General features: G+C 38.7%; 1 protein-coding gene across 1 annotated transcript in view; it reads right to left on the minus strand.

Annotated features, from left to right (window-relative positions):
* gbe1b (glucan (1,4-alpha-), branching enzyme 1b) overlaps positions 1 to 17683 on the minus strand; it is a 102705-nt gene extending 85022 nt beyond the window's left edge. The window contains exons 1-2 of the mRNA XM_026193026.1: positions 16381 to 17683; positions 3748 to 3917 (exon numbers count right to left, since the gene is read on the minus strand). Coding sequence (XP_026048811.1) covers positions 3748 to 3917; positions 16381 to 16562 — 352 coding nt within the window. The 5' untranslated portion in view covers positions 16563 to 17683. The remainder of the gene's footprint in view (positions 1 to 3747; positions 3918 to 16380) is intronic.
* Between the last annotated feature and the right edge of the window lie 8870 nt (positions 17684 to 26553).

Here is a 26553-nt window from a genome sequence, read left to right on the forward strand (position 1 = left end):
CAAAATGTAATCTCTCACAGAATTGAATGTTGGAATTGGGCTGCTGCCCAAGGTCCTGGGAAGATAATTAAAGAAGGAAACGGAACAGAGGAACTATGGAAAGAGGGGGTGGCAGAGACAGAACTAAGAGTAGAGCAGGGCGATATGCCCAAAAATATTTATCGCGATATACATTTGAAAATTTGTGATAATGATGTAACTGACGATATAATTGACACTAGACAAAATACTTTACAACTCCACAATTATATTCGTTAAAAAAAAAAAAAAACATCAATGTATTTTCACTTAAACAAGCAGCTGTTTTTTTTCTGCATTAAAGTTGTATAAAAACGTAACAGTGCGAATGTAAATTCCTTGCTGACAGTTTAACCAAAAGGCATTTCCAGTGGAAATTGGCCGACACATCCTCAGCATAACCATGTACAGGGAGTGCAGAATTATTAGGCAAATGAGTATTTTGTCCACATCATCCTCTTCATGCATGTTGTCTTACTCCAAGCTGTATAGGCTCGAAAGCCTACTACCAATTAAGCATATTAGGTGATGTGCGTCTCTGTAATGAGAAGGGGTGTGGTCTAATGACTGGACTGATGAAATGAGAGTGAGTCTTGATGGGCCAGATGGATGGGCCCGTGGCTGGATTGGTAAAGGGCAGAGAGCTCCAGTCCGACTCAGACGCCAGCAAGGTGGAGGTGGAGTACTGGTTTGGGCTGGTATCATCAAAGATGAGCTTGTGGGGCCTTTCCGGGTTGAGGATTGAGTCAAGCTCAACTCCCAGTCCTACTGCCAGTTTCTGGAAGACACCTTCTTCAAGCAGTGGTACAGGAAGAAGTCTGCATCCTTCAAGAAAAACATGATTTTCATGCAGGACAATGCTCCATCACACGCGTCCAAGTACTCCACAGCGTGGCTGGCAAGAAAGGGTATAAAAGAAGAAAAACTAATGACATGGCCTCCTTGTTCACCTGATCTGAACCCCATTGAGAACCTGTGGTCCATCATCAAATGTGAGATTTACAAGGAGGGAAAACAGTACACCTCTCTGAACAGTGTCTGGGAGGCTGTGGTTGCTGCTGCACGCAATGTTGATGGTGAACAGATCAAAACACTGACAGAATCCATGGATGGCAGGCTTTTGAGTGTCCTTGCAAAGAAAGGTGGCTATATTGGTCGCTGATTTGTTTTTGTTTTGTTTTTGAATGTCAGAAGTGTATATTTGTGAATGTGGAGATGTTATATTGGTGTCACTGGTAAAAATAAATAATTGAAATGGGTATATATTTGTTTTTTGTTAAGTTGCCTAATAATTATGCACAGTAATAGTCACCTGCACACACAGATATCCCCCTAAAATAGCTAAAACTTAAAACAAACTAAAAACTACTTCCAAAAACATTCAGCTTTGATATTAATGAGTTATTTGGGTTCATTGAGAACATGGTTGTTGTTCAATAATAAAATTATTCCTCAAAAATACAACTTGCCTAATAATTCTGCACTCCCTGTATAATATCCACAAAACTTAAAAAGAGGTTATACACACTAGGGCTGCCACAAACGATTATTTTGATAGTCGACTAGTCACCGATTATTTATGCGATTAGTCGACTAATCAGATCATCATCCACTGGACGTAAAACTACAGCTTATTGCACCAGCAGCATCTGCTCTTATATAACTATCATTAGCTTACAGCTTTAAGCTTTTAAGGTGCTAACTAAAAATAAAGACAAGATGATAGTTTATTAAATTTTAATGAAATTTGCAGATTGTTTCGGTGAAGTTTAATAAACTCCTTGCTATCTTAAATATTACAGGACAACGGAGTATATTCTCCAGCATCTCACACTTCTGATAATCAGCTGTCTGCTTGACGTTTATTCAGCTGTGTAAAAACTACAACTTTAATCTCAGACAAACCGATTTACTCAGGAACAAATAAAATACAAAAAAAAAAAAAAGCCAAACAACAACATTTTTAATTTATCTAAGTGACTCATATATTTAACCTGAGTAGCGAAAGACGGCGGTGGGTTTGAAAACAATTTGCCGGGAGTCCGGTGTTCTCACCGCGCTAGTGACCTAGCCCCCAGCTAGCTATCGAGCTAGTGGGTAACAGACGTCTCCGAAAACGTCGGAGCGCTTTTGAAAATATGTGGTGTCCTGATAAACTGAGCCGATATTTGAGGTTTACACAGCTACATTCTCGGCTGAAAATATGTTAAACGTTTATTTTGTGACCCAGAAAGAATAATAAGAGTAATATTAAAACTAACTAGCTGCCGCCATTGTTGGAAACTAAGCTGGGCTATGAATTCTGGGACACAGCTGCTTCTTCTTCTTCTTCTTCTTCGGGGTTTAACGGCAGCTGGCATCCTTGTACATGCAGTGCTGCCATCTTCTGTTTCAGTCCGTTATTACACTCTTAAATCCTGCTACTTATTCCTGCGTCTTTTGGGATCTTACAAAGCTTCAAACGACGCGTCGACTATTAAATCAGTCGTCGACGATTTTGATAGTCGACGTAATCGTGACTAGTCGACAAATCGTGGCAGCCCTAATACACACACACAATAAGGTAATATTATGTTGAAGCACAGTACGTATCACTCTGCGAGGCTCCTGCCTACGATAGCCGTAATGCTCCGACAATCCATCAAGCGGTGCGGCTTCGTAGCTTAGCAAAGTCGTACTAAAACATTTGACAGATTTTCGAGCGCCGTGTACCACATAAAATCGTTTCAAGGTCAGTAAACACAACCAGAATTCATACATAAGGCACACGGGATTATAAGGGGCACTGTCGATTTTCAGAAAAATCAAAGGATTGATTGGGGGAGAGACAGGGACCAATAATAATAATAATATTACTAATAATAAAAATAATGGTTGTGAAAAACACTTGAGAGACGAGAGCTTGTCTCAGTCAATCATCTTAAGGATGATACAACGAAACAATGTTGCTCTATTTTCCCACTACATCCATTAACTAAAAATAAAATCCGAAAGTCCATTAAATTACTTCCAAAGTTGGGACCAGAGGGAATAGAGATTTCAGTGCAAACACAGAGGTTGCACTCTCAACAACTTTGCAAGCGATGATGAAATAACTAGCTGCTAAAATATTAACAAACACTCCCAACATTCAAAAGCTACCCTTCAGTATGCAAGTTTATCCTGTGTAATCAATATCTTCCACATTTCCAACTCCCATGTCGGCTGTTCAAAAGTGATGATACTGTTGAAACACGGCACACTGTGTTTTCTTAATTTCTTGCCCTTTTGTGTTCAGGAGCGCAAAAATGTCAAATTTTTTATTTAATGCACTATGGAGACATGCAACCTTTCACTCTGCACTGAAATCTCTTCTCTTTTGGGGGGAGGGGGTGTCAAACTGTTTATGCAGCTTCAAATTAATTTGCATTTTCTGTATTTTAATGTTATTTAGAAAATGATTGCTACTGTAGAAATTTACCAGCTTCACCTATGTTTTTTATTTTAAGGATAATGAGGATTTCTGCTGGGAGTAAAGCAGATTCCCCAGCACACATGAAGCACTGAAAAAGAAATAGCATTAAAGTGACAGTGACAACTTTCCACCTTAAGGGTGTCCACATCCACATTGTGTCAAGAATTATACACAGCAAGAAAGTTCACTAAGCTTAAAGGAAACAAACTCGGATATCACATGCACAGCACCCTGGTGTCACAGACAGAACAGACGGTTCTTCTCAAGCTACTTACTGAAGTCGCCTGTAAGGAAGAGGGCTTCTGCAGCTGGAGCCCATTCTTTAAAATACAGGCTGTTGTCAGGCCTTCGCTGCACACCGAAGGTATTATAACTGCGTGTGAACTGGTCAAAGCCTCCCTCAGCCTCTTCCAGCAGGAAAAGTTGCTTCTGTAGCAACTCATACCTTCAAAGCACAGAGAACACATAAAAACATGCATGAATGAAAGTCCTCCAGTTAATGTACCATTTGATGATTATATCTGATATTATACAGTATATTATGCTGAATAGATTTCAGGAATTCTGCACAGAATAACTTGCAACTGATTTTTCCTCCCATTGCATCAAGCTGTCTCCTCTGCTTCTACTTCAGCGGGCATGTTCCCTTTTTTTCTCCACACTAACTTTCTCTGGATCGAATCAGCTGTGGATTTATAATAAATCTGAGGTTAATTCTTTAAAAACTTACCCATTTATCTCATTTGGGTTTTCTTTTAAAAGATTTTTCATTTTTATTAATGTTTAATCTCTGTAAGTGGAAGAATTACCGTTGTGTAACTTTTAAAATATGCAATAAAATCATTCTTGCGAAATTCATCACTGTGCAGTTATTATTTTTTATTTAACTGTGTATTCGTGTATATATTTATCTAATTATTTTTTTAGCTAGCTGTGTAACTGTGCACTAACCATGAGTAGCTCTCCTAATTTCTGCTAATTGTATTTTGAAAGGTACCATACAAAGGCTTTCTATTTCATTCTAGTGTCATAATTTACATATAAATAAAAACAAAACAAACAGAATATCATATATTATTTTATAAACATTTTCCAAGTTATATAAAGTAAAAGATCATTTGAAATTACATTGATTCAATTATTTACTTGTAAGTAGAGCAACACAAGAGCAAGGGCATGTAAACACACACAAAAAAAATCATCGCTAAGCACCAAATTATAAAATCAAAATCATACATAATTTCCTTAGGGATTGATAAAGTGTTCTGATTCTGATTCAGGTATGAGAAAATGAAGTCCCTCTGCTGTACTCTGTCGATGTTCAAAAATTCTTCTAAAAACAATCACAGTCAGAAGGTTTCACCATTCATTTGTGTTGCTCTACGCTAGATCATACATCATAACTGTTAAAACATTCTCTTATGCACTTCATGCATGTATCGATATGCATATGAAAGTCGTCCATAGAAGATATATTTGGGGGAGGGACCCAAAAAACAAGCACATTCAGCGGCTCATAATATTTCTGTGCTCACAAGGTTCCAAGGTCTACCCTCAGGATGCAAACCTGCCTCATAGCATCAAGAATGTGTGACTACAGACATATCCTGAGAGATAAACCTGTCCGTTACCTTCAACTGCAAAGGACAGACTAACTACTTTGCAATTTATCTCACTTAAGTTCCAGCAGCCAAGCCGGTGTCCATATCAGATCCCCTCCCGGTAAAGAAAGCCTCTTGCAACCAGCAGAGTTAAGTGCACTCCCTCCCCTATAGCCCTGAAGCCAAGCTCAGACTGGCCTATGAATGCCCTGGGGCTAGTGATGATGGGCTGAAGTAACAGCGCCATTTCTCAGCAGCTGCTCCCTGTGTTGAGCATAGTGGGTACAGACAGTGGTTGCCAAATGTAAACCTTTTAAGTCCAACGAACGCTGCCACATGCTTCCTTTGCCATTTTGTCACAGTTTCAAGAATATACTGAGAAAATGGACAAAGGATGGATTCACACTGTGGCAGTGCTTCAGTGCCACAGTATTAGAAGGCATGAAAGTCATGTCTGTTATCATTACTAATGGGTTCAAGGAGGTTGGAGCAGAGGGACTCAAGAGCCAAAATCCAGTAGTGTATGAATGCAGTCATCTTTTACATTGGTTCTACTTCAGATAAAAGATAGTGAGTTTGGTTGGATGGGTTAAAGGTACAGCAAAAACAAATGTTACTCTTATCAAATATAAATCAAACACATGCAGTATATCACTCCTTTCCGCCCTGTGCATTTATCTAAAAATTGAGTTTGGATTAAGTTGTTAACTCTCCTCACCTCAATCCTCACACTGGCTTTATATTTCCATAAATATCCAAATGTTTTACATTAGTTGCAAATTCTACAGATTACTACAGTACTGGACTGCACATGGTATCCATAGTCAAAATTTGTCTGCGAAACATTCTACCATCTCCACCCACTTTTCTTCACTGTTAGCCATGAAGTCCTGAAGCTAGCAGATCAGAATCATGACTGCAAAACTAGCGGTCTCCCCACAACTTCTCTCTTCCTTCTTACATTCCCTGAAAACTAGATTATTTGTCAGACAATGAAAATATGTGTGTATTTTATATTTTCAATTGTAGTCAGATGTTTAACCTCCTAGGACCTGGCGTCCACATATGCGGACATCACATTTTGGGTTATTTAGACCAAAATACTCAATCTTGCTCTACAAGGGCCTGATATCCACTTACGAGGACATTATACTGCAACTGTTCTATCGAAATTTTAAATGAATATCTCATATGTGGCTCTCATTTTTCTTAGAAACAAAAATTAGGTAAAAAAAAAAAAAAAAAAAAAAAAAAAATCGGGTAGTTCTTCGTTTTTACATTCATCAGGTCCCAATATGCCCAAATATCACAGAGAAATTAAAAATGCATGCCAAGGAAGAGTTCGGGTCTTAGGAGGTTAAAAAATATAATCATTATGCAATGTGATATATCTTATTAGTACTTGATCTCTTTGCATATTAAGAGCCATGAACCCAAATAATGCCGTTCTTAGCCCTTTGACCACAGTGGAAAGAAGCTGTACACTGTTAATATGCCCAAACTAACAAATTCTATATAATATTTAGTGAAGCTTAAAGTATGATATGAAAGAACACTGTTTACTAATCCACTCCTTTTACATAATGCTGGGGTCCATTATCAATACAAAAATATTGATTATGGACTAAGAGAGATGAGACAGACCTCTGGTACATGGCTGAATTTTATAATAGGCTTCTCTATAGTGCAAAGCAATATTTCAGTTTCCGAGAGATACACCGCTGCTCATTTTGAGGTAGCAAACCACTAGAGACACTACTAATCCCTGTTGCTTGAAATTACAAAAGTGTTTTGTCCCGTCTCCCATTCAGTGGTAATAGAGCAGTGGGAGATTATAGATGTGAAGAACAGATTTCTGTCCTGGATCTCTTATCTTTTGGTTTAGATAACTTCTCTATCTACAAAGATATTGGAAAAGAAAAATATCCTGTGGCACAATTGAGAGATCACACTTACTGCAACACCACTTCATACAACAAAATTCTCATCCCCGTGTCAGATAACTGACAGTTTTAGACAGAAAACACATTTTCACTTAAAATATCAAGTTGGCCAAATATTCCTTAAAGGCTATAAGTTTGGTTTAAACTGCAAAGACAGAATATTCATTCATCAATGTTTGTTTAGAAAGTAACTATGTTGTTGCTATGTACAACTGCATAAGGACACCATAAGAATGATGTTATTTTTGTACAAGATGAGCAAATATGGATTAATTTAGAATATATGATATATGCATATCTGTGGGATATACATGGTTTAATTAACAGCAGGCATCTGTACCTAGTAGTCTTGTAGTAGTCTTCATTGGCTTTATTAAATTGCCTGCAACTTTAGAGTACTAACTGGTCACAACCAAAGTGAGTTCTAGGTATTAATCCATAACTTCATCAATCATCCATACCTAATAATGACTCCGGACACAAAGAAAAGATCAGTCAGAACCTTATGTTTAATACATTTCTGTAAATCAAATGTAATGTTTTAGAGTTATGTTCTCACTCTCACTGTCTTGGGAGGTGGTACTGACATAATGTTGCTGACAATCAGTTGACTTGGATGGTGATCACAGCCCTCCAGGGTCTTCTAGGCTACAAAAGCTTGTCAAAATAAACAGCCAAGCTTTTACTTAAATCCCATGTGGTGTCAAGTCCTCTTGGTTTATGTTTTGGTAGTTTCTATTCAATACTAAAAATCTGCATTTTCCTTTTCAGGCTTTTTTTTAACATTATTGTGCACATGGGTGTTTTACACTTTATTGGTAATTACCCCAAGTACCAAAGTACAGCAACCGACGCCAATAAACACTTAATAGTATCATTAATTAAATAAGGTCTCGCTACACATGGACAGAACTTTGTGCTTATGAAGTCATAAAACTACTGTATGGCATTAATTTTATGTGTCCCTCAAATACACTGAGGTACCACTTCCTTTATGCAAGGCTGTGATTTCAAACAGTAAAAATAAAGTAAAAATATTTGCTCTTTTTCTCAAAGTTACATGCTGAGACCATGAGGACAAGAGGGAAAACGTAGACCTTTGGATAAAGCTCTGCTGAAAGCAAGACCAAAGTCCAGAAGGCACAAAAGGAAGCTAATGAGCTGGCAACAGCTCTATTGAAAATCAGAGTTAGGGTTTAGCAGGTGCTTGAGAAGGTAAGCCAGAAAAGAGCTCACCATTGAGAAATCTGAGGCTCAAATATCGTCCAAGAAAGCAGACCAGCTGGAGACACTCTCCTGAATACGAGAAATGGGGCTCAGAAACAGCTGGAAAAACTTGACTTCAACTCTGAAGCACACAGAGAAGCAGTGGAGAATCGATCATCTCCAGTGGGAGAAGATCTTCCCTCCTCTGGGCCACAAAAGAAACAAACTCTGCAGGAGACTGAAGTGGAGTGGGCAAAAAAGCAGAGCAGCATGACGTCGAGATTGGATAATCCGAAGACAAAAAGACCATAAAGAAAAGTTGAATAGTCAAGCTCTTCCCATGCCCAGCAGCAGGAATGGATGCCAACTAGAATTTCTCTCTTGGGAGCTGGGCAGGAGGGTCTCTTTGGAGATTTTGTCACATTTATATTAAGTTACAAAACTTGGGCTTGGTTGAAAACCTTTTTCAAGGAGCTGTTGTTCATCTTAACACACTTATACTTTACCATGGCACCTTTCTTTTGATTCTAGTGTCAAACGCCATTTTTTCAGTGCAACTGTACAATGACAGTTAATTTTGAAATTAAGAAAATGAACCAAGTTCAAAGAAATATCTTAGCAGTTAAAGTAAGTAAGAAATTAATAAAGCATTTAAACAAGACAGCTTAAAACAACATGCTTTGGTAGTAGGGTTTTTCTTGCCTTGGAAAACGCACTACGGTGAGCACAATCAGTACGTTTTACTTTATCTGACAGAAATCAACACAGTTTCACAGTGCTCACAGTGACAATGCTAATTTGTTAATGTTACAAGGTCTAATGTCGACCACACAACCATCTATTTTTGTGTTTTGTTGTGCTAATGAGCAGTTAACTCAAAGTACATGTGAGGGTCACCTTCACTTGATTAGACATTGCACAAACCTTTATCTTGCCTCAAAGCTCTAATTATAAAAGCATAACAATGCAGAATTTTCTTTCTGGTGTTGACCAGAAACATAATAATGATAACCAGCAGACTTTACCTAGTCTTCATTATATATATCAAATTGACCTTATGGAATGTCCTTAATGAATCTACTAACTACAATAATTGGATTATAATTGGAATCATGTGTTCATGTAGTTTCATGGCTGAGCCTGATTGTGCGTGTAGAAAAATTCTGAAACTAAGGATAAATTATTTGTTCTCCTCTCTTCTCTCTGTCTCCCCAATCATGATGGAGTAGATGGAAATAGTTCTCTGAATCATCTGTTAAAGAGCCTGATGGCCAAAGTGAAGGCCTCGGCGATGTGCATTTGTCACTACATCTCATGACAGAGCAGAATCGTGATTCTTCCATTGCCTCCTCGTATGACCTTGCTGTGCCCGAGGACGAGGTTGCAAAAAAAGCATCTGATTATTTTTGTAAATATGGCATCACTGCTGGACACTGCTGTATGTGTCCATGCAAGAATGAATGAATGGAACATTATACTGTAGCTCAGGTCATGTTCAGATTACTGAAGACAGTCATCTTCGCATTTCTGGCACGAAGGAAGTGGTTCAGGAGTTGCTTGGCTTGAATCCAGTATGCATGTGCGGCCTCTCAAACTGCTACAAAGAACCACAAAGTATTCTTAATCACGTCGTTGCTGTTCTGAACTTCACCAGGTGCGCAAGTTGGGAAAGAAAAATGTGTCTACAGCACAGATGATGATGAAAGGTTGGACTGACAAAAAAAAAAAAAAAAAGCGCCAAAGCCAGACAATTTGAAACAGCAGATAAAGTGTCAGTTTTCTTGCCCAATTCTTTTCCAGTCTGCATGGGTGTTACAGCAGGCCCTATGCTGTGAACGGATTTAGATTATCACCACATCGGATTAGCTGTGTTGAAGCAGACAATGTCACGTGAATAAGTTAAAAGCATATCATTACCGAGAGAAGACTGTGTCTGATTCAAACTCTTGTCAAAAATAGTAAAGCTGCCTTGATGTTGTCCTCTGCTGCACTTTTGCTGTGTCGTAATCGGGTGTTGACATTTCCTTTGCTGCAACCATGTAGTTTTCCTGCATTTCTGGACTTTAGTAGTGAGGAGGTGGACTGCTTGAAACTTGTAGTACACATCCGATCAAATCCCAGTGAATACAGGTGTCTTTAGATCAGACAGTGAATCATTAACCATGTTTAATTTATTATTATCATTATTATTATTTTTAGATTTTTGTTGTGTGTTTGTTTCCCTGAGGTAAGTTTTACCGTCTCAAAAGAGATAATAGCTACTGTAACTAAAATACGGGTCAATCCTTTAAAGAGGGTTGGTGAAGATGCATGCATGAGGCCGCCTACAGGGAGGAGGTGGATCGTCTGGCTGAGTGGTGCGACAGAAACAACCTGCTGCTTAACACCGAGAAGACCAAGGAGCTCATCATGGACTACAGGAGGAATGCTGACCCACATCCACTCATCCACATTAAGGGGACGGCTGTGGAGCGTGTGAGCAGCTTCAAGTTCCTGGGAGTCCACATCTCCGAGGATCTCACCTGGATGACCAACTGCGCCAAGCTGGTCAAGAAGGCTCACCAGCGCCTCTTCTTCTTGAGGACTCTGAGGAAGAACCACCTGTCCTCAGGCATCCTGGTGAACTTCTATCGTTGCACCATCGAGAGCATCCTGACCAACTGTATAACAGTCTGGTATGGGAACTGCTCTGCCTCGGACCGGAAGGCGTTGCAGAGGGTCGTGAAAACTGCCCAGCGCATCGCCGGAGCACCACTTCCTGCCATAAAAGACATCTACAGGAAGCGGTGTCTGAAAAGGGCTGGGAAAATCATCAAAGACCCCAGTCACCCATCACATGGACTCTTCACCCTCCTGCCCTCTTGGAGGCGCTACAGGAGCCTCCGGACTAAGACCACCAGGTACCGGAACAGCTTCTTCCCCACAGCTGTCAGACTCCTGAACTCTGCCTCCTGACATCTGACCCACGTTAACACACGGACTGAACATACACACACCCACAATGGACAACTGTACCCTCAAACACACAATAATAACATGGACTGAACCACCACTCACAACCACTAGCACTTTATATAGCCTCTGTAGAAACTATCTACACCCTCACTTATCTTAACTGCACTACTGTATAGCTCTGTGTAAATAATCATTCTGTACATTCAATAATTTTTAATCCTACAACCGTTTACAACTTGCATAGTTCCCATTTCTGTATAGCTGTATATTTCAGATTCTGTAGTTATTTATTTCATATTCTGTAGTTTTTCATATTTATATCCTGTTCATAGCCTGTACATAGCTTGTACTCACTACAGCCTGTACATACTTATAGTTATAGAATATTCACAACATACTTCATACCGTGTACATTATAACATACCATAATAGACCCATTTCTGTAATATACTTACATATCTATACTATTGCTAATATATATTGTAATATATCTATATCACTAAAGCACTTCTGGATGGATGCAAACTGCATTTTGTTGCCCTGTACCTGTGCATGTGCAATGACAATAAAGTTGAATTCTAATTCTAATTCTAAGAAGGACTAATCATGTATCAGTTCAGTTCTTTATTTTCTGATGTGACAACCCAAACTCATATCTGCAACATGACATTCATGCCGGACACACTCCTCCTGCATGAATGTCACAGCATTCATCTCGTCTCCTGGCTGATAACTCTGAGTGGGTGTGGCTGTTTCTGTATAGGTGGCCAGTTGTGTCACAAAAGTTAAACTGTTACCCTCGTCCTTAAAATGGAAGAACATGCAGACAGTGTTGAATTGGCTTTGCAGCTTTTGTGACCAGGCCAGACATCCTGAAAGTCTATTCCATGCGCAAGTGACTCCCAAAGTGAGGTATATCTACATTTGTGAAACAAAATGCTTTCATGCAGTATACAGTCATGCCCTTTCATGTGTTCCAAACACCTGCCACATTTCAAAGAATGAGCAACACATTTTTGGCATGAATGCAAAGCGTACCTAAAATGATACTGTTATGTACCTAATGTTGTAGAATAAGCATGCTGGGTGGCTGAGGGCTGACGGCTGGTTGAGTCAAGCAACAGTGGTACATCTTAGAAAAATAAACACAAAAGGCAATCAAGATGTTTCTAGTGGCCTCCTCCAAGAGTAAGATTTAGTCCTTTTTGGAGGATGGTAGCTCTAACTGAAGTTTCTTTAAGAACTTCTGTTGCTGCTCCACTCACTCCACTCACTTATTCCTCTGTTTGAGAGCATTAAAGCCCTCCTGAGTTGCACACCCATGTGTGCTGTGCCATTATTTTCACTGGCATTCTGGTGCAGTCCTGTTGCAAGATCGCACTGATGAGGTGATACACCACTGAAAAGTAGGTTGGTAATAATGCGTTGGATGTCGTTTTTACAGTCCTCTAATGCTGAAGACAGAAGAAAAGACAAGAGTCTTAGTGGTGTTGAATAATGGTTAATGCAACCCTGTAATTCAACACTTAAGGCTGAAGAAGTTCCACACGCCTCAATTAACTGGCACATTTAAGAAGTGGGAAGACACCTCTCCTGCGCTAGCAATGGATTTTGCTTAAGCTGCCTTTTATTAATTTTGTTTATTAATTATTAGTTCAGATGGGAATTATGGACAGTCTTGCTTTCAGTCTAGATTTCATTAGTTTTGCTTTTTGTTATTAATTTAGGGGTAAAGTCTAACCCTAACAGTCCAATGCATTGCTGGTTCAAGGTCTTCCCTTTTATCCCCCCCCCCGAGCTGGTGCTTCCATCTTCTTTAATTGCGTTTGATTTTTGCAAGTAAATATTTTTTGTCTGATTAAAAATTCTCTGCAGCAACTTTGTGGCATCTCATGTGTCGTGTTCCTTTAAGCCATGGATTCGGGGACTATAAAAGTGGTGTTATTTTGATATCTTAACCAAATCAAAGTCCCAGTTTAATATTTTCCGTCTGATTACAAAGCACGTCTTGAAATTCTCTCCACAGATGAGCTGAACTCTGCACCCTTTTCACACACTCACTGTTATACAATTGGACATCTAAATTTAGAGTGAGTGTTAAGGTCTGTTGTGTTGTGTATGACTGATGGTGACAGCTGAAGCACAGAAGTGTCAAGAAAGTCTGCAATAGCCTGGAGAAAGACAAGAATAAGCTTTTCTGCTTTTTATCTTCGCTCACATAAAAAAGGGGCTTCCATACAGGCCAGGAGCAAGGTGACTTTCAACTAATGTCATTAACGTTCTTCTAGTGAAGCATTAATGGGGCTAAAGAGAGACCTGAACATTTGCTCAGAAGTTGATTGATGAAAGCAAAATTCCTCTGTTTAACTCACATCTTTGTCGACCCTCAGGCAAAGACAATAAATGCTTCCGAAGCCACTTTCAAAGAAGGTACATAAAACATCAATTTAATTTAAAACAACAGGCAGTGTTCCAAATCTTCTCTAGCCTTTCTTCTAATAATTCTTATTAACCAACCAAGTGTGCATGTTATCCCCTTTTCCAGCTTTAACTCCTCCTTTACATTTCCCCCAGTCAGAGCATCTGCATTCATAGTCATCCCTTCAAAGTCAATAATTAGCTTTTCTGTAAATATATTACATCACCATCACAAGCAGAAAACTGAGAATTATTCCTTTTACTTTGAGAAGAGTTCTGATGACATACGCAAATCTGTGCAGTACTAAGGAGCATTCCCAATACTCCCTACTTTCATTTGATCCAATTTAAGAGATGCATAGGGCCCAGAGCTGCAAAATCCTAGCAGCACTTCCTACAGACTTGCGCAACAGGAAGAGTAAATAATGAACGATATCAACACGGCACTGCTCACTGGGGCTGTAACCTGCGTGCAATATCAACGGCTGTTTTCACAATCAATCTGAAACTAGCATCCTGATAAAATGAGAGCTGCCTGCAACCACAGAATAACTAATTAGAATGGCAGACCTGCAAAATCTACTGGAGTCATTTCAACTGTGCACAGTATCTGTCTTGAACCACAGTTCAACAAACCACAGCCTGAGCAGCCTTGAGCAATGACATCACAGTGAAATCTAAAGCATCAGCCTCTGTGGTCATAGGTCTCTTTCTGATAAGCCAGCTAAATTCTTAGTACTGGGACACAGCGTGACACCACAGCCTGAGAAAGCTCCTGATTTCTGTGCCTGCGTTCATGATACGGTGTTTGGACTCTGGGCCTTAGAACACCAGGGGCTTATCAAGAATTAACCTTCACACAGCAGCGATCCTATATGTAAAATAATTTATGTGCAACTTTCATCAGCGGGACAGGTGTTTGAGACACGTCTAGGGCTCGGTGAAGCCTAAAAATCCCAAGCTGTGTCTGAGATGGAGCTGACACGCTCATCTCTCTGCAAGGCTAGAGCCCTGCTTACATGCTTGAAATACAAAGCAGGCGGTCCCTTACCTGCCACATTAGAAACCAGATTTGACATGGTAATGAAAATTGATAAAACTATATAGCCCCTAAGCAGAGTTTTAAAGCTTAGTTTCAGGCTCTGACCCTGCGGTGAGCAGAAATGATAGCAATCTGAGCTGTAGATCATCATCACCATTTGGCAGCAAGTTAAAAAAAGAACATAAGCATGACTCCCCCCCCCACCCACCGTTTTTAAATGACTGAAATGAGCCTGATGCCGTCACACCTATAAAACAGTTCATGCTATGATCATCATTGTGTAATATTCTCTCATTCTGCAGGGCTTTATTGTTTTAACAAAATCCATCCCTTCTTTGAAATCTAGTCGGATTATCAGGTTAAAAACACTTGAAAAATAAGAAGGACATTTAAGTAGCAAGCAGAAAGATTGCACAATTTATTGACTTACAGTGTCTATTTACTGTTGGAGGTTCATGTACATGAGGTCAGTGCATGTACCAATGAAGGACAAGGTTTTGTTTCCCCCTTTTACCATCTCGTGTAAAGTGCTCCAGAAATGCAAGCTTCTATTCTTTTTAACTGAGGTTTGTTTTAATTGTCACAATAAGCAAACAGTCGTTCTATAAATCCCTGTAATTTTCACTGTGTTCCCTTTCCCTTGGGTGATAAAAGTGACAGAATAAACAAAACTAGCAGTCTCTAATTAGAAAAGAAAAATGACATTAATTAGCTGAACTTTAACTTGAGCTAATTAAAGTTGAACAAATTAATCTGTTTTAGGATTTGTCAAAACTTTCCACTGATTTTTTTTTTTTTTGTTAAATCATAAGCATATGACTCAGTGTGGCCTGGTCATAAAACTCTAGGAGTCTTCTTCTTTGTGCATTTCAAGTAACATGATCTAAACTGCTACTGAATTCATTAACCCACTCACACTTTATACATTTACAAATACCACGCACACACACACAAAGGCGAGTTCTGAAGTCGTGCATTCATACTTATATATGTCCGGAGTTCAAGTCTAAGCTGGAGAAGAACATCATGCAACATAGCATAACCTAGTCCACTTTGCATGAAGGGTAACTCGTATTGTAGAACCTTTAACCTTGATAAACAAACCACTAGCTGCAGCAGCATCTTTTCTAGCCACAAGCCTCCTACGTTGCAGAGCTACTAAAGGTGGGATACTAAGACGGAGAAAGAAAGAAAAACCCCACTGTTATGAAGAGCAAGGCCAACAGAAAGAAAAAGATGCCCTGAAGATGCTGGACCCACTAAACAACAAGCACGCATCTGACAGCATCACCTCAGGAAGCAACGTGGATGTCAGCTGACTGAGAAATACGTGCCTGCTCTCGAAGTATCACGCACAGGAAGTTAGGAGACGACTTGCCCTTTATCAGCAACTTGTCATGTAAAACGAAGAGTTTCTGGTAGCGGTTCATTATTTTTGCATAAGCCGAACACCTCTTATCTCCTATGAACGCGTTTTATTCGGCTGACTGGGAGGAGAAAAGGGGGGCGGGGGTGTAAAGCTACTGCGCACGGGTGGGAAACGTAGCTCTATACGACCTCTATTCGCTTGAAGTGTCAAACCTGAAGACGAGGTTGTGTTGTAAACAACGGTTTTTTTCTAGTGTGTGTATGTTTTTAATTCAAGACACGAATGCCACTGCGAGCGTGGGTCTTGCTCGCTTGCCTGGGGACTGGTTTTGGCGACAAGCTGTTTACAAAACCGCCGTTTGAGCCGTGCTTTACCTCCTCCTGAAGTCCTTTTCGTACGGTTTGAGGTAGGGATCCATTTGGAGAAGGCAGCTGAACTCAGGAATTGTAACATTATCTCCCAGGTCTGCCATGGTTTCTCCAGACCAAGCCAATCGAGCACCGACTGCTGCTAGCCGACCGGACGGACTGACAGCTAAAGAACAGAGAGCAGGCATGCACTGTGCGCGAGGCTTTAGTATCCGGAGACAACAGCGAATCAGGGTGCCGCATGCCAAGCCCGTCCCATCACAACGTGCTGTGTTCCAGCAGGTCAGAGAGGAGACAGCTAAACTGTGCAGTGCTGTAGTGTAACTTTAAGGTAACAGCACAGGAAGCATCTGGCGCGTCAGAAGAAAATGAGGATGTTGTATACACATGAGCAGCTTTGTAGGCTGTGGGTTTGCCTGAGTTTGTGGCTCAAAAGAAATTTCATCTGCACAGAAATCGGATTTAACACAGATGTTGAAACATGTGGTAGTCAATTGTTGGATTCACTGTTAGCCTAGAATTACTGTTACTTGGCTGATAGTATCCTGACATGTAGCCCACTGGCTGTACTTTTATCCTCACTAAATGTGGACATTTATTGTCATAAATGATCTTTCCAGAGGCTGCCACTGGCATCTATAACTAACAGGAATTGGCCAACAACTGTGTATTTGAAACAGGTTTAGCAGTCAGCTCCCAGTAACTCCTGTCTACAAGCTGTTGCAGGCAAATGTCACATTTTCCTTCACTCTCATTATCGTCCAAGTCTGTCTCGAGAATTACTGGCTAATATGATAAATATGTTTTTGTAGAGCAGCCACCAGGCTGCAATTTTTCATGAAAAATAAATTGTTTTTGTCTGTGTGTTTGTTTAATTTGCTAGCCACATTAATTTCCCACAGTGTACAGTCCTGTCTCATTTTGGACACTTAGTGAGTCTTTCACTTAAAACAGGAAAACATAAATTTCACAGATGTATCCCAATTATGCTCACTGCCTTTTTATGTCTTGAAAGAAACAAACTCTTTTGATTTGAACACTCCCTTGACTTAATCTTGCAGTTCACAAAGGATATTTTAAGTCCGTCTACTGGTAATGTCTGACAATAAAATCCACTTGTTCTTTGTTATGTCCAAGTCTTTAATGTGGGGTGCAATGAACAGCTCTCTCGGGGCCACTACTGGAGTTTTAGGCCATTTTTAGTCTTTTGTGATATGTTTTTTTCTTTCATTATGAAAATAATTTCTTAGTGACATGTATCAGTGAAATGCAGTATTATTTCACAATTAAACAGGATTTCCCTCAATTTTTGGATGCTTTGTAAATTAAAATGCTGTGCAGTGAGCCGTGCTTATAAAAACGCAGATGAAAATGCATTGCTGTGTGAAAACGTTTTTCTGTACATAACTTCATAGTAAAAGTGCAGCTTTGCATATATATATAAGTGACCTGCCAATCTTCAGTATGCGCTTCTGCATTTCATTTAAAGAGATCCCATGGTAAAAGCACATAAGCATTAGTGTATGTGAGGTGGTGGTTGAGGAGAATGTTAGGTGTTGCTGAACTCCATTGTAATGCAGTGAATGTATGCTTTTCTACAGATTCAGTATCTACTTCACCTGCACTTACTCCTGTTTTGAAGCTATCTTTCTAAAATGCAGAGCTCACACTGTTTTGATCTAATTGTGGCCTCAATAAGTTTTAGCCCAAGCTACTTCACTGAAGTGGCAGAACTAAGTTGAACTCAAGAAGGATAACCTTGCAATAATTTAGATTAAATCCCTGTTGGAAAAGGCTGATAAATATGCACGCCGACTGAAGAAATGGCACAGGTCTTGAAAGCGTTGTCCTTGTCACAAAATAAAACTGTCCCAGCTAAAGGTCATAAAGCGAGTGTCATTCTAAAGAGCCATCTGTTGGTAATAGATGGAACAAGTGTGTTGCCGTCCACCCCAGAAGGTTATGCCAATAAATGTTGTCTCTTTGATTCATAGCTAAATAACACATGTTTATAGGTATCTATGGAAAGACACTTGACTCAGTGATAAAAAAACAGACAAAAAAAATATCATTTAGCTGACAGATCTTAACTTGGCAACCTGGAGCAAGTAGTTGCAACCAGTATATGTGCACAACATCATAATACTTCATATTACAAAAATAGTTTGTTGTCTTAAGTCAAACATTGTTTTTAGCTGTAATGGGTTATTATTTTTTCATTTCCCACAATACCAAAAATGACATTTGTTTTGCCTGCAGATTTCACAAACATAATCATTTAATCTGCAAAGTTCACAACATTGTTTGTCTATGTTTTTTTGACCGTGACAAGAAACTAATGTAAGCCATCTGAGATTGGAATATTTTGTTCGATAACATCAAGATTAATGGAGATCTAACAAAAACAACAGAAAATAGCACTAAGATAGAAATACTAACTGATCTAAATGGGCATAAGCACAAATTTGGATCTAACTTGCAACAGCAGATTGTATTCCATGGTACTGTGAAAAGTTCCTGATTTTTTTTATTTTTTGCATATTTGTCACACTTAAATGTTTAAGATTATTAAATAACTTATAATATTAGACACAGATAACCATAGTAATACAAAATACTGTTTTTGAACGAGGATTTCATTTATAAAGGGGGAAAAGATATCCAAACCTACCTCACTCTTCGTGACAAAGCAATTGGCTAATAACTGGTTGTGCTACGCTTGGCAACAAGAACTGCAATCAAGCTTTTGATTGGCAATGAATCTTTCACATTGCTGTGAAAGAATTTTGCTCCACTCTGCTTTGCAAAACTGTTTTACTTCAGCCATATTGGAGGGTATCTGAACAAGGCCATGCCATGCCAATAGGACTGGTAAATGGTAAATGGTCTAATATGGTGCTTTTCTACAGTACTTGAGCACTCACTGCTTTACTACATGCCTCATTCACTCATTCATACAAGCACTGTTTTTCTAAGTGTTTTCTAACATTCATCAGAGAGCAGATTGGGGTTCAGTATCTTGCCCAAGGATACTTTGGCACGCAGACTGGAGTACCATGGGACCTAACCATCACCCTTCTGATTAGTAAATGACTTGCTCTGCCTACTCAGGTACAGCGACCCCTTTAAGTCCAGACTACTACACTGCTCCAAAATCTTCATTTTGTTTTTGGTTTTTTAGCCATTCAGGTGTGATTCAGATAATTGTCCCTGCTGCATAACCAAAATGTGCTTGAGCTCCAGGGCACAAACTAATGGCCAAATATTCTCCTTCAGCTTTCCTAGTAGAAAGCAGAATTCATGGTTCAAATAATTATGGCAAGTTTTCTGGGTCCTAAAGCAAGAAAGCAGCCTCAGCCCTCTTCATCTTGGGACTCATCAGGATGATTTTTGCAAATGTGAGACAAACCTTTATGTTTTTTTGGTCATCAGTGGTTTTTACTTTGACACTTTTCTGAGGATGCCATTTTTGTCCAGCCTCTTTCTTATTGTTGAATCAAGTACCTTAAACGAGGCAAGTGAGGCCTTCTTTAAATGCTGTTCTGGGCCTTTTGTGACCTCCTGGACTATCTTCAGTGCTCTCTTGGAGTAATTTTGGTAGCCTGGCCACGCCATGGCAGGTTCACCACTGTTCCATGTTTTCTCCTTTTGTGGATAAGGACTCAGCATGTCCCAAAGACTTAGAAATGGCTTTATAACTCTTTCCAAACAAATAGATGCCATTTACTTTTTTTCTTAGGTATTCTTGAGTTTTTTAGATAGTGAAGTGTTACTTTTTGAGATCTTTTAGCCCGCTTTACTTTGTCAGGCAGGTTCTAGTTACATGATTTCTTTGTTTGTGAAATTGAACTTAACTTTCCAAAAATGTGGTTAATCACAATAATTCCTGATTTAACAATTACTTACTACTACAAGTAGGTTTGGTGAGCTTTTTTTTTTTTTTTAACTTAATACAAAAAATCTTTATCTGGTCTAATATTAAAATGTGTTTGATGATCTTAAACATGTAGCTGTGACCAATATACAAACAAATGTAAGAAATCAGAAACACAAAACATCCCATTCTTGCTATTAAAGTTAAGGCCTTATAAGCATGTTTTTACTCTGTCTACAACCTGAGGATGCTTGGTTAAAGGGAGCTTTATGGATCCTCTATTCCCCTTTGATCAGTCAAAATTAATCTGATGAGTTGATGAGCTCATCTGATGAGTTTATGCATCACAAATAGCACTGCAGATTTCTGAGAAAACCCTACCTTCCATCCTGCCTCTCTTCTGGCCCAAATTTCACCCCAAGAAAATATTATTTAACTTTCCCAAGACACTTGTAACAACTCTGGGTAGTTTTAATTTATTCATTATGAAGAATTCAATTGACATCTGAAGACAAAACCCTAAATATTCTTGGGTTTTGAGCATTTTTTCCTGAGCTATATGTTCCTCTGCAGAATCATATTGAACCAGAAAGACATCACATCAGAGATTCAGAACACAACTGAAATGCCAGCTCTGTGTGACTTAATAGAAGCTGACACAAACAACCTTCTCATTCAACTAAATTGACGTGACTACGCAAGCATGCTACACTGATATCATTTGCAATGAAAAAACACAATTAGTCTTTCAAAACCTATAATTATTCATCAAAGCATTATAGTGCCTCCAAGCTGAGAGAATTACTTTCCAGGGTGTTCAACCAATATAAGACACATCCAGGGCAAAAATTATAGCTGTTAGAAGATAGAGAATTGAGCAGGGATGACACAGAATGCTAAGACTTTATTTCTAAAAGCATGGCTTTGAGAAACAATAGAAAAAAGTAGAGAAGCTGAAACGTTTTATAAACAAACAAAATGTATAAGGAGAACATCCAGGCGAAGAAACCACTGACTCGAGGAAAAAATATGTAAATTATTTTAAGTGCATCTCACAGAAACAGAAAAACCTATTCAGAGGTCTTCAGTCCTTTTTTGTATATGACAATTCACCCTTGTAAAGATTTTTTTTTATAAAATATTGCAAAATATTAAATTTTGATCAAAAGTTCCTTTGTTCAAAACATATACATATAGATTTACAGGTGAAATGTCTTATTTCATTTGCAGCTCATGTAACAGACATGACCACCTCATATGGAAATACTAAATCACATCCAATGATTGTAATGGTCATGAAAATAAACAGTACCGACAAAGCTCATGAGCACAGAAAAACAAGACAAAGAAAATCGAGATTTCTAAAGGGTTAGGGTTAGCTACTCACATGGAAATCCCAGTTTTCAATTGTCATAGCCAAGTGGCAAAGCGAAACGGACAGAGCATTTCAACATGAATATAAATGAATTTTGGATGCCTCTCATTTTCTTTGGAAGTCTCTCATTAAAATCCATATTTCGAAATTAAACACATTCTCCAAGGATTGTAGCTCTGAAACTGTCTGTGCAAGACCCGGTTAAGATTAAGATCATGTATTTTGAATAGTGAATAAGATATCTGTGTTTGTGTGTGCACTGCATCCCAACAATCGATGTGAGAAAAAACCTTTTCAGGGAGCATATTTTCAAATAAAAAATCATCTTCAAATTTTAGCTGTGAGACAAGAGCACAGTCGGCACTTGTGTTTGTGAAGAAGATTAAAAGATCTATTTTATTCGCATCGATGCAAACTACATTACTTAAAAGTAATAAAAAGATAAGTTAGTGATTCTGGAAATGCATCCATCCCACATTATAATTAGTATACATTTAGCATAGAGTCTCAAATTGGTACCAACTTCAGAGTCTGTGGAATTGACTATTACCTAATTCCTCATCAGACAATTGTGTTCAAAGTGTTTTGTGATTTATTGTCCATAAACATGCAATTAGCAGTACAGTTTCTTTGGCAACAATCCTGGGAAATCAGAGCAATACAAATTAAAGTGCTCATGCACTTATTGCAACTGATTTCAGAAACACAAAGAGGAAAAGAACAATGAAAGAAGTAAAACAGGATACAGAAATATGATTTAGACATGAGACAGACAACCCCCTTCTATTGAAAATCAAATTAGATGTCAGGGATCAGTGTGCTGAAATACTGCAACCTATATAATTCCTTTGAAAGACGGATGACGCTGCGCCATGAATGCCACCAAGTGAGAAGGTTAGCACTGAGCAATAAAGGGAACCAGAGAAATGGGGATGAAGCTAATGAGAGGTGATAAGATTCACTCCAGCCTTCAATTTCAAGGATGAAGGGATCTCAGAAAGGACCAGAGACTGACACGAGGATAGAGATCTTTAATGAGAGTCAATAGTGCAGATGGAAGCACCGATATTGGTATGTGAGGCTGAACACAAAGCATGTGCTAATGACAGTTTCGGAAACTCTGAGCTACATAAAACATTTCGCAGGGTTGAAAGCTATCCAGATGATAGAAGATTTCAAATATGTGGTGCGATGTGGTCACGGTTGCTGATGTAGGTTGAGGACACGAGGAGGCAAGCAGAACCTATATCGGCACACTCAGGGTTTTTGGCAAAACTCATTTATGAATTTCAGACTAGTCAGCCCCTGCAGCAGAAGTGAATTGTTAACACCTGACCCCACAATATAACAGGCCAAATGGCTTAAATCAAGCAGAAAGGGCTCAGGGGACACTGTCAAAGGAAGAGGGCGAAAAGGCCGAATTTCAGCTGGGCGTCAGCAAGGGGAAGTCAAGACTTCTTTAACAGAAACAATGAGACAATTGTCAAGTAAGGTTAGAGAAAAATAATTACACTGGCCTTTCGGTATTAAAGAAAACACATATCCCGATGACTAATTCAGTATGTGCTGTGTGATTATTGGCTTACATGCACAGTTTGAGAATACCATTTCCCGTCTTCCTTCCAAGCCTTGACAATTATAATCCCACCATGTCTAAAACCTGCTGTGTTTCAGATATTTTCGAATGGCAATATGCTGTGTGATTATGTTGCAAATCAAAAAGGGTTGAATTCAAGGAGTCAGTCCATCTACTGAAATGCTGAAAAGCATAAAGAAATATTCTAGATTAGATTCGAAAATCAACATAACCCATATTTTGACTCTGAGACTAAACCTTGAAACAGCACTGTATTAAATCATAAGTGTCCAATTTCCATTTCATTGCCAAGATGAATGAGGCTTCAAACAATGAATGACTGTGTTGTATTTATATCTAGTTTGCAGTGTGTATTTATGTTTCCACGGCCCTTCAAGATGAAGCAGTGAAACAAAAACAACAATTCTCAGTAAGGACAAGAAACAAAAGTAGATTCACACCTAATCTGAGCAGACATAATAGAAGATCATTTATATTCCTGCGTGATGCTGCTATTCAGGAAGACGTACCAAAAACACTGCAACAAAACGAATAGATATTCAAAGTTATGTTGTTGCGTTTCTTCTTTTGTTTCAAAGAAGACATGAACTAAAGAAAGAAACTTTGGTGTGGTCCTCTGATTTTCTTATTTGAATATTGTCTAGAAATGTTGTTTAAACTGCAACGTGATAATGAAGTAAACATTTTCACGTGAGGCTTTCAGGTTCCTTTCACACATCTTTAAGCCTTAAACAGCGATCAAACAACACTGGCATTAAAATAAGTAACTGAAAATGCACAAAGCATATCTTACATTAACTGATGTATGTACTCCCTATGCTTTAAACACATAAATCTCTAAAGTTGAAGAGCCCACGATTTAACTGAACATGCCGATGACAGCATAGGATGCAGTTCATTTCAAAGAGATCCCCAGTTCATCACAGACTTAATACAGAGACACTATCTTTAGACTGTGGGAGGAATCTGTTCTGTTAATGTAGGTCAGCTATAAACACAGAATATCTGTTCATTTTACTTTTTATTATATTTATTCATTTTAGCATTTTTCCACATAATTTACATTGGCATCAACGGGACTCACCGTTGCATCATATTTTGTATTTGCGTCAGAGTATCAGTAATACAGTATATCTAGTGTATACAGTCTGACAAAGAGAGACACCTATGGGCCATTTGGAATCCCACTCACTGCATGTCTCGAGACTGCTGGAGGAAGCCGAAGCATCTAGAGAGACACGAGAAGAACATGTAAACTCCACACAGAAAGGTCCCGGACTAGATTTGAACCCGGGACATTCTGCAGCGAGGGTGTTAAAAATGTGATGACTTTGCATCACATTATGTAAACTGCCGAGTTCCTGTTCAAAGTTACTTTATGTCGAAGTTGAGCTGAGCCATACTGACTGCCATCTGTTTCCAGTCAAACCTACATGCTGTAAAAAGGAGGAAATACTGTCTGTATACTATTTATTAATTCGATGCAAATATTAGGAGACCTGGCATAGCTGCATGGTGGTCTTGATATAGTAGTTACATGTCTCTCTCCCAGTCTATGCTGTGCAAAATTCATTGTTGGGGTGCAGCCAGAGCATACAAATCATCAGACCTGTTAGAGTTTTAAAATATGGGTTAACAAAACATCACACAATATGCTCTGAATATCAACTTATAACAACAGGAGAAATCATTGCGGGAGCAAAAATCCACACACTATTTATATTGTCGATTAAAACACAGACCTCCAGATAGAACAAGCAATATTTAGTTGTGATGGTTGTGAAGGATTATTAATTATTAACATAACACTGCTTGTCATGTTTTGAAATTATTTTTCAAAAATATCTTGTTTGGGCTGAATTGGTATTTGGTAGAAAAGATTCTGTAATCATTTGACATTACTGAGTACCCCACTGAAAAGCATGGATAACAAAGATTATTCTGCAGAGTTTAAAACTGCTTATCTTTGCAGACCATAATTACCCCACCCCTCACACACACACACACACATCCATCAGCCTTTTAATTTACCTGTTTACCCAAAGTTTTTATAAAACTTTGTTCATCCATTTCTGTCATTTCATTTCACACGTCTAACCTCACTGTGCTGTAAATCAGGCTTTAGATTTAGTTGACTTGTCCATAATTTTACAGTCACTAGAGGTATATATAAAGGGAGCTACAATTAAGAATCCCTCAGTCACACCAGCTAAATACAACATTATGTTTACAAATGTCTGAGAACAAACATATATAAGGAAGGAGACAGGACTTGAAATTGAACCCTGTGGGACCCCACAATTTATGATTGGTGAGAGGACGATAAATTGCTTGCAGCGACAGAAAAGGTTCTATAGGAAATGTAGTAACTGAGCAAGCACAGTGCTATATCTCTGATACCCACCCAGTGCTTGAGGCAGTCAATTAAAATTGCATGATCTACAGTATAAAAAGCCTCACTGAGGTTTAAAGGATTAAAATCGAACATTCCCCAGCATACACTTTTAAAAGAAAGTCATTTGTTACTTTAAGAAGGCAATTCTTGGTGCTGCATGGACATTTAAAATTTTACTAGCGCTTTAAGAACATGTTAATCTATTTCTCTAAAAGAGCAACTTATTTAAAATGTGTCTTTAAAAAAATGAAGGGGCAAAGAAATTTACTGATGTAGTACCTTAAAATATTTTAAACTCTGATCTGTGAGAGAGCTGCTGGAAAGTTTTGGTTTTAGGCCTCAAAAATAAATCCAAAGAGTCAGCCTTATACTCACTTTGAATGCAAGGATAGATTTAAAAGTTGATTGGAATACCTGAAAAAAATAATCTACCTCTAAATAGTTAGAATCTCATATTTTCAGGATTTGATTGAAAAATTAGTGAGCCCTTAGTGCCATTACTGGCACAGTGGTTAACTATGAGGTTTGTTTCTCTCAACGGGACTCAGAAAATATGACAAGGCTTTCGTTATGTGATAAAAGGCAGTTTAATAACCATCCATTCAGTATCCAACTCTTGCTCTCCCACTTTAAAGACCACCTTCTGTGGCCTCATGCTACCATTCAAATTTGCTTTGCTGCTTTGAAAGAGACCCATTACAAAGAGTGATATATGATTATCTCCACAAGTCTCAAGTTCAGGTTTGCAGAGGGTGAATTAGTTGTCATTTCCTCTTTGGCCTCTGAACTAGTGAAAGCTTGCAAGGCAGACCATTTGAAAAACTTCAATTGGTTGATGATGTCACAGGAGTTTAATTTAACAGCGCCTTCAAAATAAGAGAAGCGTGGAGCATGTGGTATAGAATGTAACAGAATCAAGGATGCAGCTTCACTGTGGG

This window comes from Astatotilapia calliptera, chromosome 14 (assembly GCF_900246225.1).
Source record: "Astatotilapia calliptera chromosome 14, fAstCal1.2, whole genome shotgun sequence".
NCBI classification, from domain to species: domain Eukaryota; kingdom Metazoa; phylum Chordata; class Actinopteri; order Cichliformes; family Cichlidae; genus Astatotilapia; species Astatotilapia calliptera.